The sequence below is a fragment of the Callionymus lyra genome, chromosome 15 (assembly GCF_982586985.1).
Source record: "Callionymus lyra chromosome 15, fCalLyr1.hap1.1, whole genome shotgun sequence".
Taxonomy (NCBI): domain Eukaryota; kingdom Metazoa; phylum Chordata; class Actinopteri; order Syngnathiformes; family Callionymidae; genus Callionymus; species Callionymus lyra.
In genome coordinates, this window is record NC_141832.1 from 13,619,896 (window position 1) to 13,636,760 (window position 16,865).

Below are 16,865 nucleotides of genomic sequence, written 5' to 3' on the forward strand. Positions count from 1 at the left end.
ATGACATAAATACCATGCAATAGCATGACATAAATACCATGCAATAGCATGACATAAATACCTTGCAATAGCATGACATAAATATCATGCAATAGCATGACATAAAATACCATGACATAAAATACCATGACATAAAATACCATGAAATAGAATGACATAAATGTCATGCAATAGCATGTCATAAATGTCATGCAATAGCATGTCATAAATATCATGCAATAGCATGGGATAAAATACCATGCAATAGCATGGCATAAAATACCATGCAATAGCATGACATAAATATCATGCAATTGCATGACATAAAATACCATGAAATAGCATGACATAAATGTCATGCAATAGCATGACATAAATACATTGCAATAGCATGACATAAAATACAATACAATAGCATGACATAAATACCTTGCAATAGCATGACATAAATATCATGCAATAGCATGACATAAAATAGCATGACATAAAATACCATGAAATAGCAGCAATAGCATGTCATAAATATCATGCAATAGCATAACATAAAATACCATGCAATAGCATGACATAAATATCATGCAATTGCATGACATAAAATACCATGAAATAGCATGACATAAATGTCATGCAATAGCATGACATAAATACATTGCAATAGCATGACATAAAATACAATACAATAGCATGACATAAATACCTTGCAATAGCATGACATAAATACCTTGCAATAGCATGACATAAAATATCATGCAATAGCATGTCATAAATATCATGCAATAGCATGTCATAAATGTCATGCAATAGCATGACATAAATATCATGCAATAGCATGACATAAATATCATGCAATAGCATGACATAAAATACCATGCAATAGCGTGACATAAATACCATGCAATAGCATGACATAAATACCATGCAATAGCATGACATAAATACCATGCAATAGCATGACATAAATACCTTGCAATAGCATGACATAAATATCATGCAATAGCATGACATAAAATACCATGACATAAAATACCATGACATAAAATACCATGAAATAGAATGACATAAATGTCATGCAATAGCATGTCATAAATGTCATGCAATAGCATGTCATAAATATCATGCAATAGCATGGGATAAAATACCATGCAATAGCATGGCATAAATACCTTGCAATAGCATGACATAAATATCATGCAATAGCATGACATAAAATAGCATGACATAAAATACCATGAAATAGCAGCAATAGCATGTCATAAATATCATGCAATAGCATAACATAAAATACCATGCAATAGCATGACATAAATATCATGCAATTGCATGACATAAAATACCATGAAATAGCATGACATAAATGTCATGCAATAGCATGACATAAATACATTGCAATAGCATGACATAAAATACAATACAATAGCATGACATAAATACCTTGCAATAGCATGACATAAATACCTTGCAATAGCATGACATAAAATATCATGCAATAGCATGTCATAAATATCATGCAATAGCATGTCATAAATGTCATGCAATTGCATGACATAAACATCATGCAATAGCATGTCATAAATACCTTGCAATAGCATGACATAAATATCATGCAATAGCATGTCATAAATGTCATGCAATTGTATGACATAAAATATCATGCAATAGCATGTCATAAATATCATGCAACAGCATGACATAAAATACCATGCAATAGCATGACATAAAATACCATGCAATAGAATGACATAAATGTCATGCAATAGCATGTCATAAATGTCATGCAATAGCATGTCATAAATATCATGCAATTGCATGACATACATGTCATGCAATAGCATGACATAAATGTCATGCAATAGCATGTCATAAATGTCATGCAATATCATATCATAAATGTCATGCAATAGCATGTCATAAATGTCATGCAATAGCATATCATAAATGTCATGCAATAGCATGACATAAAATACCATGCAATAGCATGACATAAAGACCTTGCAATAGCATGAAATTAATACCTTGCAATAGCATGTCATAAATATCATGCAATAGCATGGGATAAAATACCATGCAATAGCATGGCATAAAATACCATGCAATAGCATGACATAAATACCATGCAATAGCATGACATAAAATACCATGCAATAGCATGACATAAAATACCATGACATAAAATACCATGAAATAGCAGCAATAGCATGTCATAAATATCATGCAATAGCATAACATAAAATACCATGCAATAGCATGACATAAATATCATGCAATTGCATGACATAAAATACCATGAAATAGCATGACATAAATGTCATGCAATAGCATGACATAAATACATTGCAATAGCATGACATAAAATACAATACAATAGCATGACATAAATACCTTGTAATAGCATGACATAAATACCTTGCAATAGCATGACATAAAATATCATGCAATAGCATGTCATAAATATCATGCAATAGCATGACATAAAATACCATGCAATAGCATGACATAAATACCTTGCAATAGCATGACATAAAATACCATGCAATAGCATGACATAAAATACCATGCAATAGCATGACATAAATACCATGCAATAGCATGACATAAATCCCTTGCAATAGGATGACATAAATACCTTGCAATAGCATGACATAAAATATCATGCAATAGCATGACATAAAATATCATACAATAGCATGACATAAAATACCATGCAATAGCATGACATAAATATCATGCAATAGCATGACATAAATATCATGCAATAGCATGACATAAATACCATGCAATATCATGACATCAATACCTTGCAATAGCATGACATAAAATATCATGCAATTGCATGACATAAAATACCATGCAATAGCATGACATAAAATACCATGCAATAGCGTGACATAAATACCTTGCAATAGCATGACATAATTACCTTGCAATAGCATGACATAAAATACCATGCAATAGCATGACATAAAATATCATGCAATAGCATGACATAAATATCATGCTATTGCATGACATAAATATCATGCTATTGCATGACATAAAATATCATGCAATAGCATGACATAAATACCTTGCAATAGCATGACATAAAATATCATGCAATAGCATGACATAAAATACCATGACATAAAATACCATGAAATAGCAGCAATAGCATGTCATAAATATCATGCAATAGCATGACATAAATACCATGCAACAGCATGACATAAATACCTTGCAATAGCATGACATAAATATCATGTCATAAATATCATGCAATAGCATGGGATAAAATACCATGCAATAGCATGACATAAATACCATGCAACAGCATGACATAAATACCTTGCAATAGCATGACATAAATATCATGCAATAGCATGACATAAATATCATGCAATAGCATGACATAAAATACCATGCAATAGCGTGACATAAATACCATGCAATAGCATGACATAAATACCATGCAATAGCATGACATAAATACCATGCAATAGCATGACATAAATACCTTGCAATAGCATGACATAAATATCATGCAATAGCATGACATAAAATACCATGACATAAAATACCATGACATAAAATACCATGAAATAGAATGACATAAATGTCATGCAATAGCATGTCATAAATGTCATGCAATAGCATGTCATAAATATCATGCAATAGCATGGGATAAAATACCATGCAATAGCATGGCATAAAATACCATGCAATAGCATGACATAAATACCATGCAATAGCATGACATAAATACCTTGCAATAGCATGACATAAATACCTTGCAATAGCATGACATAAATATCATGCAATAGCATGACATAAAATAGCATGACATAAAATACCATGAAATAGCAGCAATAGCATGTCATAAATATCATGCAATAGCATAACATAAAATACCATGCAATAGCATGACATAAATATCATGCAATTGCATGACATAAAATACCATGAAATAGCATGACATAAATGTCATGCAATAGCATGACATAAATACATTGCAATAGCATGACATAAAATACAATACAATAGCATGACATAAATACCTTGCAATAGCATGACATAAATACCTTGCAATAGCATGACATAAAATATCATGCAATAGCATGTCATAAATATCATGCAATAGCATGTCATAAATGTCATGCAATTGCATGACATAAACATCATGCAATAGCATGTCATAAATACCTTGCAATAGCATGACATAAATATCATGCAATAGCATGTCATAAATGTCATGCAATTGTATGACATAAAATATCATGCAATAGCATGTCATAAATATCATGCAACAGCATGACATAAAATACCATGCAATAGCATGACATAAAATACCATGCAATAGAATGACATAAATGTCATGCAATAGCATGTCATAAATGTCATGCAATAGCATGTCATAAATATCATGCAATTGCATGACATACTTGTCATGCAATAGCATGACATAAATGTCATGCAATAGCATGTCATAAATGTTTTGCAATAGCATGACATAAATGTCATGCAATAGCATGTCATAAATGTCATGCAATATCATATCATAAATGTCATGCAATAGCATGTCATAAATGTCATGCAATAGCATATCATAAATGTCATGCAATAGCATGACATAAAATACCATGCAATAGCATGACATAAAGACCTTGCAATAGCATGAAATTAATACCTTGCAATAGCATGTCATAAATATCATGCAATAGCATGGGATAAAATACCATGCAATAGCATGGCATAAAATACCATGCAATAGCATGACATAAATACCATGCAATAGCATGACATAAAATACCATGCAATAGCATGACATAAAATACCATGACATAAAATACCATGAAATAGCAGCAATAGCATGTCATAAATATCATGCAATAGCATAACATAAAATACCATGCAATAGCATGACATAAATATCATGCAATTGCATGACATAAAATACCATGAAATAGCATGACATAAATGTCATGCAATAGCATGACATAAATACATTGCAATAGCATGACATAAAATACAATACAATAGCATGACATAAATACCTTGTAATAGCATGACATAAATACCTTGCAATAGCATGACATAAAATATCATGCAATAGCATGTCATAAATATCATGCAATAGCATGACATAAAATACCATGCAATAGCATGACATAAATACCTTGCAATAGCATGACATAAAATACCATGCAATAGCATGACATAAAATACCATGCAATAGCATGACATAAATACCATGCAATAGCATGACATAAATCCCTTGCAATAGGATGACATAAATACCTTGCAATAGCATGACATAAAATATCATGCAATAGCATGACATAAAATATCATACAATAGCATGACATAAAATACCATGCAATAGCATGACATAAATATCATGCAATAGCATGACATAAATATCATGCAATAGCATGACATAAATACCATGCAATATCATGACATCAATACCTTGCAATAGCATGACATAAATGTCATGCAATAGCATGTCATAAATGTCATGCAATAGCATGTCATAAATGTCATGCAATAGCATGTCATAAATATCATGCAATAGCATGACATAAAATACCATGCAATAGCATGACATAAATACCATGCAATAGCATGACATAAATCCCTTGCAATAGGATGACATAAATCCCTTGCAATAGGATGACATAAAATATCATGCAATAGCATGACATAAAATACCATGCAATAGCATGACATAAAATACCATGCAATTGCATGACATAAAATATCATGCAATAGCATGACATAAAATACCATGCAATAGAATGACATAAATATCATGCAATAGCATGACATAAATATCATGCAATTGCATGACATAAATATCATGCAATAGCATGACATAAATGTCATGCAATAGCATGACATAAATATCATGCAATAGCATGACATAAATATCATGCAATAGCATGACATAAATACCATGCAATATCATGACATCAATACCTTGCAATAGCATGACATAAATGTCATGCAATAGCATGTCATAAATGTCATGCAATAGCATGTCATAAATATCATGCAATAGCATGACATAAAATACAATGCAATAGCATGACATAAATACCATGCAATAGCATGACATAAATCCCTTGCAATAGGATGACATAAATACCTTGCAATAGCATGACATAAAATATCATGCAATAGCATGACATAAAATACCATGCAATAGCATGACATAAATATCATGCAATAGCATGACATAAAATATCATGCAATAGCATGACATAAAATACCATGCAATAGCATGACATAAATATCATGCAATAGCGTGGCATAAAACATATAAATAAATAAATAAAAGCATAAATAAATAATACTAATTAATACAGAATAAAAAAAACGTCATGCAACATGGGAGAAAACCTGAAAAAATGTTTTATTATGAATCAGCAAGAGCATCTTTTCTTGATGCGTTTCTTCACTTTTTACATCCATTTTGCAAACGAAGCTCTTTATTAACAATTAAAAACGTACCTCAACGGTCTGGAGGAAAATAAACGTGATCTTCTGCTTCCATCTAGCGGTCAAGAGGTTTTCACACGACAGTTATGACGTCATCAAGACTACAAACTGGTCACACACTTTTTTTTAACTCATTAAAGACGCTAAAAAAAACACTTCAGTCAACATTTGTTTTTAAATTCAAGGTTTATTCGGATCATATAAAACAATATGAAGACGATATAAATAAAATAAATAAATAAAAACGTTAAAAAACATTTTCTGCACAAAAACAAATATTACAGTAAAAGTCAAATTTTCTCGACACAGTTTAAATCTGACTTAATATCATTGATGTACAGATTTTTTTTTTAAGTCTGCTTGTGTGAAAAATGTGATGTTTAGCACACGAGATTAAACTGGAGGTAGTTCACTGATAATTCAATGTTTTTTTTTATAAAGCACAATTAAACCATGAAACGAATACAAACATATCCATGAATTGTAGCAGATTTTTTGTTAACCAATGGAAATGTAAGGTTCATTTTTTTTACATAAGCATATTATATAGTAGTTTACATGGATCTTTAATGACGTTTGATAAAGTTTTCTCATCTAATCTTTCAACCACAGCAAGAATAAAAGCACATTATTCTTTTTTTTTGCTTTGCAAATCAAGCTGGAAAAATGTCTACATGATCTGCTCGTATAATAAATACCTTCATGGTTATGATTTTATCTGATAACACTTAACCAACCATAGATCCTACACATACGATTGATCACTTTTCACTATCAATAACAACTCAAAGCCCTTAAAACGTCACAGAAAACTTGACGATTTTAAAACAAACGGTAAATGTTTGGCATTAAAAAAAGGGTCTCAATAAGCAGCAGGTTCTAAAGTGAAGGCATGTACAGTAAGTAGGCACGTCAACACGTGTTTTTTTCTTTTAGGAGCAAACAGGAAGTGGATAAATACTTGAGCTACACGTTAGCTTCTTCACGAGCACGACAACAATTGGCGATCGATACAATCACGTGACACCGTCAACGTCTCGGTGGCAGCAGGTAGAGACGGGAAGTGTTTAACCGAGAGAGTTCTGCTTCTTCAGGTGGTCCGATCGTCTCAGGCGCTCCTCGGGGGTCTTCCTGTACCAGCTCCTGTCACAGAATAACAATAGTATTGTTGACTTATAGTGATGTTTCTTTAACTGTTTTACTTAAATAACAAACAAAATGTATTTAAATGCATGATTTATGATATTTAAAAACACAATAGTGACGAAAATATGTGAAAACTCAAGATAAACTCATTCAAATTAATAAGATAAGAGTAAAAACAATATAATGATTAAAAGAAAGTTAAAGAAAACATTGATGAATTCACTTTTTTTATACCATAAAGTAAAACATTGATCAAAAAAATATATTTACCAAATCGTCTTTTTAAACGTGTATTAGTCCAAAGTCATATTTTTTAAAGGTACAATAAAATATATTCATATTTATCTTCGCAACATATATTTCTGTAAATCTTTGTAATCATTTATTTTTGTTAACAAACGTGTATGAAAATGATTGAAATGACATTAAAAACACAGTTAAATGATGTTTGCTGATGATATAGTGATTTATAATACGAGAGAAGAGTGATGAAAGTCAGTAGAAGTAAGACAGGAAAGATTGAAAGATCTACAGTTCAAGTATCTGGGAGTCATTCAGAAGTATTTTCAGAGATCCAAGAAGAAGAAAAAAGTGCAGACGGGATGCAGAGATAATGACATAGTGTTTAAAACCGAGGTGGGGACTAAGATTTCCTCAGGGGCCACATTGTGTTCTGTGACTCTTCTTAGGGGCCGTCAAGCTAAAAGAAAAAAGGGATGAATAAGAGGAGAAAGTGTAGTTAAGCCTAAACCAGAAGGATCTGTCTCGCCTGCAGTTCATACAAAACTCTGCAGTGAGAACTCTGACCTGCTCTAGTAGAAGAACTTACATTTCTCCGATCCTTAAATCTCTTCACTGGCTGCCAGTTCTTTCAGGATCAACTTTAAAATTCTGGTTCTTACTTTCAGATCTATTCATGGTCAGACCGTCCATCAGTGATCTGATCCAGACTTACACCCCAGCTCGGGCTCTGAGGCCTGTGGATCAGAATCTAGTTTAGATTAGTAAAGTCTCTCTATCTATCTAAAACAACTTGTTTTTTACCCAAAAAAGGACGAATAATAGAAAGAAAAAGGGGAAAAAAGTCCTCAAACAAAGATCTTTAACTGAAGGAGACTTGGCCCTTGTTGAATCAACAGGTGGAAGAAGCTGCCTCGGAACAGGAGATTTCTGGACTTGGCTGGACCTCAAGACTCTGAGCAGGCGACGGAGATACTTTGGTGAAAATGAAAAACAATAAAGCTAAAAAAACGACTTTACCTGGAGGTCGTGGGGCTTTTGGGCTTCTGCTGCATCTTCCGGGTCGGCACCGGAGACTCGCCAACTCTTACGAAGCGCCAATGAAGCGACAGAAAAAGTTTCGATAACGTCAGATTTGGAACTATTGACTCCAACATCTGATCGGTCGCAGGTCGTTACCTCCTCTTCCTGTCCAGAGATCTCTGAGTGGCGGACGACAGAGCTCCTCGATCTCGAAGGCACTTGGCTTTCTCCTGCGGACGAGCAGACTCCACGTGACTTCAAAAACGAAACTGTGTGTCCAGATCTGAGTCAGACCTACCACTTCTCGGAGCTTCCTCTCGGCGCGGAGCTCCCGGTCCACCTGAAGAAGAGCTAATCGCTCCGTCGGGGGGATTTCAAAGAAGATTTCGTGGATGTCGAAGAGAGCAGCGCGGAGCTGAGAGCGAGAGAGAGAAGTTGTCGACACAGACGTTGAGAAAGACTCCATCATGACTGGATCTACCTGAGCTTTGACTCGCTCGTGCAGAGTCAGGTCTTGTGCGGAAAAAGTCGCCTTCTGAGGAGTTTCGCTGTGGAACGAGTTGATGAATTCCAGAGTGTCCTAGGATCCAGATCGGGGGGTTCAGAGGACGCTAAAAGTGTTTTTTCGGGCTTTTTCTTAAGATGAACTCACCGCGACCGTCTGACGCAGGTTTCGGACTTTGTCCGTTTTGAGTAACCTGCGCGTGAGGAAGCCTCGGGTGATGGCGCCGATCCGAGAGAAACCTTTCTGCTGCTCCCACGTCGGGACCTGAGGCGGAAAAACAGGGACTTTTTTTAATACCATTACAAATAAAAAGGACAATCAGCCAAAAATATAAAAATACACAACATAACTATTGATGATTTGGATTTTTAAAATAGGTTCTACTGATTCTACTGGTACTGGTTCCACATTCAGCCACGTGACATTGTTAAAACAGAACCAGTCATAATTATTATTATAAAGAAAATGTTGTTTATTATTGTTTGAATAAATAATTTAACTCATAATATTTTGAGATTTGAAACCAGAAATAAAAGACTTTATATTTTCATTTTTAGGAATTGTATTTAAGACAATTCAATGCTTTCAAAGACTTTATAAGGATCTGAAAGACTTTTTAGTCCTATCATCTCAGGTTCAATGTGACCCAAAAAGAAATATGTTTTTGGTATCCCTTGTCTTGTGTCGTCTATGGATCATTTAATATCACCTTGACCCAGAGACAACACAAGGGATACTACAAACACATTTGTTTTCAGGCCTCTGGGTCATCTTGACCCTGAGATAACACAAGGGTTAAGGATCAGGGGGAACCCTGAAAAAAAATGTCTCAAAGATGGATCGAAGGACCTCACCTGGCTGAGCCTAGATCGAGATTTGTTCCAGTTGGGCCCCCGTAGGAAGACAGGAGGGGTCAGTGAAGGGGAGATTAGGCCGGACATCACTGGACTGACAATACCTGCGTCAGAATATTTAATGGTTACATTTAAATGTTTGAACTTTGAATTATTTTCATTTAAATTTTATGTTTCCTCATTTATTTTTAAATTAAGTCAATTGAATAATTTATATAAGGAAATATCTTAATAATTGAATTAAAAGAAGAATATTTTCTAAATGATTTTGGTTATTTTTACACATACAGTTTGGTATTTTAATTCCAATCATTCAAAAAATAATTTCTAAAAGTAACATTTTTCAATTTATACCATTGATGATTTTTCTGAATAAGAAGATAAAACTCTAAGTGTAAAATATGTGTCAACCATGCTAAATAATGTTCAAATTTCTTGATTTAATTATAAAAAAAAACAACAACAAAACTCAACCTTTCAATAGGAAAATAATTGAATTCAACTGTTTAAAAAGCAAATTCAAGCCTTAAAAATAGAAATTCAATTAAAATAAATATTCCAATGCTTGAAAAAAAAAGCAATATTTCAATTAAGAAAAAAGGAAAAGTTTTATTTGAAAACATGTGAAACGTTAACTATTCTCGGACTCGTGGGATTAACAAGTGAACCACAGACCTGGTCCGGGCGACTGTACACAGAAGGTGTGGGAGGGGCTTAACCTCGGGCCGGGCGGGCTCACGGCAGGACCGTCACCTGAGGTCCAGTATCCTCGACCACCATCACCCACCGCCTGGAACCTCATCCTCTCCTGCTCCGCCCGCCTCCTCTCCGCCTCCTCCAGCTCCTGAAATCAAACGTCCTTTTTCAACACCGACTCCACTGTGTGGAGAGTCAACGCCTGACCTGAAGGAGGCGCTGTTGCTCCTTCTCCTGCTCGGCCAGAAGCCTGGACATCTGCAGAGCATGTTCGTCCTCCAGACGCCTTTGAATGTCCTCCACGGTCGGCGAGAGCCACTGGTTCTCCTCTGAGCCCAGGAAATACACTTGAATATTCTTGCAGTACAATTTAACACCTTGTATTTTAATCTATTTTAACTTTCTTCCCATAATGCTTAGCAGCCAATAAATCATTGGAAATATAAGAAGAACAACAGCTAAAGTAGAATGTAGAGGAGAAGAAGAAAGGAACATTTAGAAGATAAATAACGACGAGAGCAACCAGGAAGTCAAAAAGAAGAAAAACATTATTCATAAAAACAACCATGAAGAAGAATCAAAATGAAAACGGAAGAAAAAGACACAACAAAAAAGGATGAAAAACAACAAGCAAAAGAAGAAGAAAGTATTTATCACCTGGAACAAGACTGAAAAAAATGGAAGTAAACGAGTGAAGAAAGGAAAAAGGATACAAGAAAAAAAAACTAGAAAACATTGTAAAAGAATAAAAAACGAATAAAATGAAAAAAGAGGAAAACAAACAAAGTAATCACAAGACAGAAAACAAGAGGAGCAAGAAGAAGAGAAAATTGAAGAAAAGAAAGAAATCTTACGATAGAATACAGAAGAATGGAAAGAACAACATCCTTAAATCAACAAGAGGAAGAAAAGCAAGAAAAAAAACTGATCAAGAACAAATAAGTCAAAAATATAGATTATAAGTTATTAAAAGATGTAGAAGAAGTGAAGAATAAAAAAGGAAAAGGAAGAAGAACGCAGATTGAGAACATAGAACAAGTGGATTAAAAGAAGGAAAGAAATGAAAAAGAACAAGGGGGGAAAACAGAAAAAAGAACAAAACGAAAAATATACAAGAAAAAAGAGTTTAAGGAAACAGAAGAAAACAACATTCCATTATTATTTTTTTAATTTTTACTTTGGAGGGCAAACAGGAAGTAGTTGGGTGAGGGACAGGAAGTGACAGTAGAGCTAAATTAAAAGCACTAGAAAGGACTCACCTAGTTTGGTCGGATGACAACCGGCTCCACTCCTGACTCCGACTCTGCCGTGAGGATCTCTGACCTCTGCCTGGAGGTCAGGGGTCGGGCAGGACCGGAGCACGGGCGGGGAACAGTGTGACCTGGTCACCGCGCCCCTTCGACCCGGCGTCACCATGGAGACGCCGGCCATGAAGCGAGGAAGCCGCTCCTGGCTGCGGTCGATGAGGTCATCGGGGCGACTGTCCAGGGTGTGGCAGCGGCGCCGGAAGTTGGACGAAGACCCGGAGGGACTGATCGCCTCCGCCGGACTGGATCGTGGACTCAAGGCGGCGGTCCCGATCGCCCCGCCGACCTCAGGTGACCCCGCGGGTCCAGACCGAACCCACTCCCCCGGGCTGACCCCGGACTTCACCGGGCTGCGCAGGACCAGATCCGATTGGCTGTTGGGCAGGAAGAACTGGATGTTGCCGGTTGAAAACGGTCTGGGTTTTCGCTTCTGCGTCCTCAGGACCCCGATGGAGTCCGGACCGGGCAGGAGGACGGACTGACCCGGGAGACTCGGGGAGAGGCTCGTCGGCGCCGGTCCGACCGGACTGCGGTGAAGACTGAACCCAAACTCGACGCCGTCAGGACTCTTCTCCGTGTGGAGGGTCTTCTCCCTCTTCACGTACTCTCTGGACCTTCTGAGGAGGAAGTCTAAGCTGAGATCCTTCTCTTCGTCTTCTTTCTTCTCTTTCTTCTCTTTCTTCTCATTCTTCTCTTTCTTCTCTTTCTTCTCATTCACAGCAGCAGCAGCAGCAGCTGTGGCTCCTGCAGCATCTGGACCCGGTTCAGAGCGGACCACGAGTCCAGGTGAGTCGGTGACCAGAGTGTAGCCGTTCACAGCAGGAGGAGGATTCTGGATCTTTTCATCTGGACTTTTGTTCTGTAAAGACAGAAATAAAAGTTAAAAATTGTTGGATTACAGTTGAAAATTGTTTGATTATAGTTGAAAATTGTTTGATTATAGTTGAAAATTGTTTTATTATTGTTGAAAATTGTTTGATTATAGTTGAAAATTGTTTGATTACAGTTGAAAATTGTTTGATTATAGTTGAAAATTGTTTGATTATAGTTGAAAATTGTTTGATTATTGTTGAAAATTGTTTGATTATAGTTGAAAATTGTTTGATTATAGTTGAAAATTGTTTGATTAAAGTTGAACATTATTTGATTTCAGTTGATAATTGTTTGAATATAGTTGAAAATTGTTTGATTATAGTTGAAAATTGTTTGATTATAGTTGAAAATTGTTTGATTAAAGTTGAACATTATTTGATTTCAGTTGATAATTGTTTGAATATAGTTGAAAATTGTTAGATTATAGATGAAAATTGTTTGATTACAGATGCAATTTGTTTGATTATATTTGAAAATTGTTTGTTTACAGTTAAAAAAATTGTTTGATTACAGTTGAAAATAGTTTGTTTACAGTAAAAAAATTGCAAAATTTTACAACTTAATAAAACACAAATATACAGTAAACCAATGTCAAAGACGAGTTGACATAATAAAATGACATTGTTTTAAAAACATCCTGTCAGTCCTGTTACGCCACAACACGTCTAAAGAGAGCACAAGTATCAGTGACGCATGTCTTTGATTGGTTAGTTTATAAAATGTAATAAACTTTTATCCTACTTGTGGTTAAAGTGACGTCGACACGATCACAGGAAGGTCGGCATAATTACACTTGTGTTCCTCTCAGGAATCAGCGTGACATACAAACCTGCTTCAGGATTCCAGACAACGTAAAGTTCTACTCGCCTGAATTTGACTCTGTGGACTTGAAATCTTGATAGTTTTCCGTTTTTTCCGATCTTCCTCCAGTTTGACGGCCCTTCGCCTGAAGTCACACATCTGCTGCCGGTTCTGTCCGTTCAACTGAAAGAAACAACATCCTTGTCAATCGAAACCAAGAAGTCCCATTAAAGCCCCAATACGCAAGATAAAAAATATATTTTCTGTCTCCCCCTAGTGTCGAATTTTAGACGTTACAATGGGGGAGGGGTCATCTGGTTTTTATTGGCAATTTTACAAACAATTGTTTTGCTTGCTTTATTATCCTTGTTGCTTAAAAAAAATTCTCATGGTAACGACCCACTGCTTTAAAGTTGTGTAGTAAAACAAAAACTAAAAATAAATATCTAAAAAGTACAATTATGACTGTCTAAAACAAGGCAAATAATTGTAGTTACGCTTTGGGGCTTTAACAAATTTTCCATGGTAATTCTATATTAAAAGGTACATTTTCTTTTTAAAGGTGGTTTGATTTTTTTTTTTAGTTAATTCTGGTTTTTAGTTTCACAAAATTGCGATTTTTGACTTAATGTGTTTGTTACTGATTAATGAAATTTAATAAATCATGAATAATTTGTTAATATATTTTGTAGGATCTATAAGTCATATTTAAAGAGGTTTCTGATGCTAGTTTTCAGTATTACTATGTATGTTTTATATATATATATATATATAATGTAATTCAGGTTGTCAGTATTTCCCCCCTCTTGGAATATTATCAGTCATTTCAAAGCTATTTAATAACTACTTTTGTAAACCTACACGTGTATAGTTAACAGTGTATTACTGAGTATTCAAAGATTATCTTCTTCAAATATTTAGCAAAGTGGTCCTCAACACTTGGTCCGGGGAGCGGTACCGTTTGGCATTTGTTACCGGGCCGCACACAAAGAATTATTATTTATATTTTATTTAGATATTTTCCTCTATTATTGATTATTATTGTCTGAAGGGGGTTTTTACTTTTTAAAATAGTGTATTTTCTCTGAAGTAACATTCGTCTATGACTCTTGTTTCAGTCAAAGTTTTACTTTGAAAACAAACCTGTAAACTATTGAAAATATTAATTTAAATATTGAGATACTTTGTTTGTTGATACTGTATCAAAAAAATGTAATTACATCAACAGTTGGGATTTTTTCTCTGTGGCGATACAACCTCCAATGGCAGCAGTTATTACTGCAGCTAAATAAACCATTAATCCCGCCAGATCCCGGCGATGACTGGGGACGAGAGGATACAGTGGACTCCAGCAGCTTTTAAAGCTGATGTTTGGACATATCTTGGTTTTAAAAACAAACAAATGCAGTGACAACTTTGTCAAGAGTCATGTGGTCTGTAAATTCTGCAACGCCAGAGTCAAGTACTCAACAATACTACCGATATATCGTATCATTAGCCCTGTGTCATACAAAAAATAAAGTCTTGACACTGAATACTCTAAAGAATGACTCATTGTTCCTAGTAAACTATTTTCTCAGTGTGTCGTTATAAGCGGCGTCACGTCAGGCTAACAAGAGTCTAGTCGTGATGCTAGAAGCTTCGCCCGGGGCGACCAAACAAAAACACAAATATCACGTTACTCTCAAATACTCACCAGCGGGGCCAGCACGGGTCGGCCATGGAAGCGGATGACGGAGCAGAACTTGAGCGGCTCGGTGGACGTGGACATCTTCACATGCTGCTGCAGGAGAGCCAGACTCTGCAGACAGAACCCCTCGTAGGCTTCCATCTCCGGGGCCGGGACACAGCATGTAGTCCAGTCCAGCTTCAGGGAGACACAGGGAAACGTTAGGAAATACATTTTTAAAAAAGCAGATTTTGTAGAGGGTGTGTGTGACACTATCTGGAAGGTGGACAGACAGAACAAAAGAGAGTCTGTGTGTTTAGTGTTTTTTATCTCAATGGTCACATTCCAGCAATTCCTTCCTATTAAAACCCCCATTTCCTGGAGTGGATTTATTGTTTATTAATAGCTGACAACATGCACGGAAACAGAATGTTTGGCAGATATACAAAATAAAATATTACCTTATAGGAATAATCCTTGTATTACAGATATAACGCCATTAAAGCGATAATGGTGATGCTTTATTCAAATCTGCACGTGTGGGATTTAAATAAATAGACGTTTGTTTCACACGTTAACACGAATAAATGTGAATTAAAAAATATCATTTTCACCAGCATGGACACACATTCAGGGACGAGCACCCGGCGGATGTACCGGCGTCCGCGCACGACTTCTATCTCACCCGCCGGAAATGATGTTTCCTTCGTTTAGAAACGCCTTTTTTCTTTTCTTCCTGACGCGCATGGACTCGCCGGGATCACGACGAAGGCGAACGTGTCAGATGATGGTCGCGTTTTCCTCTTCAAATCTCAGCGTTTTTATTCCCTGTCATGACCACGTCCAAGTCCTCTTCTTCCGGGAGACAACAGCGCCCCCCGCAGGCGACGCAGCGCGACGTGCCGACACTGCGATGCGTTCGAGGGCCGTCGGAGATTCACCGCACATATGTTCATGTGCAAGAAAATGCTAATTATAATTAGAAAAGAAGACTTAAAAATGTTTTTTTTCTAATTAACCAGAAATACAAGGTGGGACACGTGTGTTTAAATACGTGAACAACAAAGAAGTTGCTGCAGTGATGTATTTAAGACATCAAAAGGAAACATATTCTTATTGAAAAGCGTTTAATTCTTAACCTTCTTATCTGAAAAACGTCTAAATCAAGGCTAAAAATTAATCTTAACCTAATATTGATCAATGACAAATTCAAATTATTTGAGTCGAATATTTGGACACCAGTTGTGCATCTATTATTTGGTTAATATGTATATATTTTATGTATTTAATTCAATCTT

At 35.6% G+C, this 16,865-nt stretch overlaps 1 protein-coding gene across 4 annotated transcripts; it reads right to left on the reverse strand.

Annotated features, from left to right (window-relative positions):
- Positions 1-6,620: 6,620 nt before the first annotated feature.
- Positions 6,621-16,420, reverse strand: ccp110 (centriolar coiled-coil protein 110). 4 transcript variants are annotated; one of them, XR_015713420.1, is made up of 14 exons: positions 16,182-16,261; positions 15,595-15,765; positions 13,965-14,081; positions 12,177-13,083; positions 11,125-11,246; positions 10,897-11,065; positions 10,222-10,325; positions 9,515-9,631; positions 9,344-9,442; positions 9,161-9,277; positions 9,019-9,092; positions 8,860-8,925; positions 8,429-8,576; positions 6,621-7,596 (listed from the first exon to the last, which is right to left on the reverse strand). XR_015713420.1 is itself a non-coding variant. In XM_087809471.1 (13 exons), exons 2-13 carry the CDS (start codon positions 15,727-15,729, stop codon positions 7,521-7,523), a joined length of 2,103 nt encoding a protein of 700 aa, XP_087665597.1. In that variant the 5' UTR covers positions 15,730-15,765; positions 16,253-16,420; the 3' UTR covers positions 6,621-7,520. The 4 variants fall into 4 exon arrangements, 3 of the variants coding, with proteins under 3 accessions (XP_087665597.1, XP_087665598.1, XP_087665596.1); XM_087809471.1 differs by lacking the exon at positions 8,429-8,576 and having other exon boundaries at positions 16,253-16,420; XM_087809472.1 differs by lacking the exon at positions 8,429-8,576 and having other exon boundaries at positions 16,196-16,420.
- Positions 16,421-16,865: the final 445 nt, after the last annotated feature.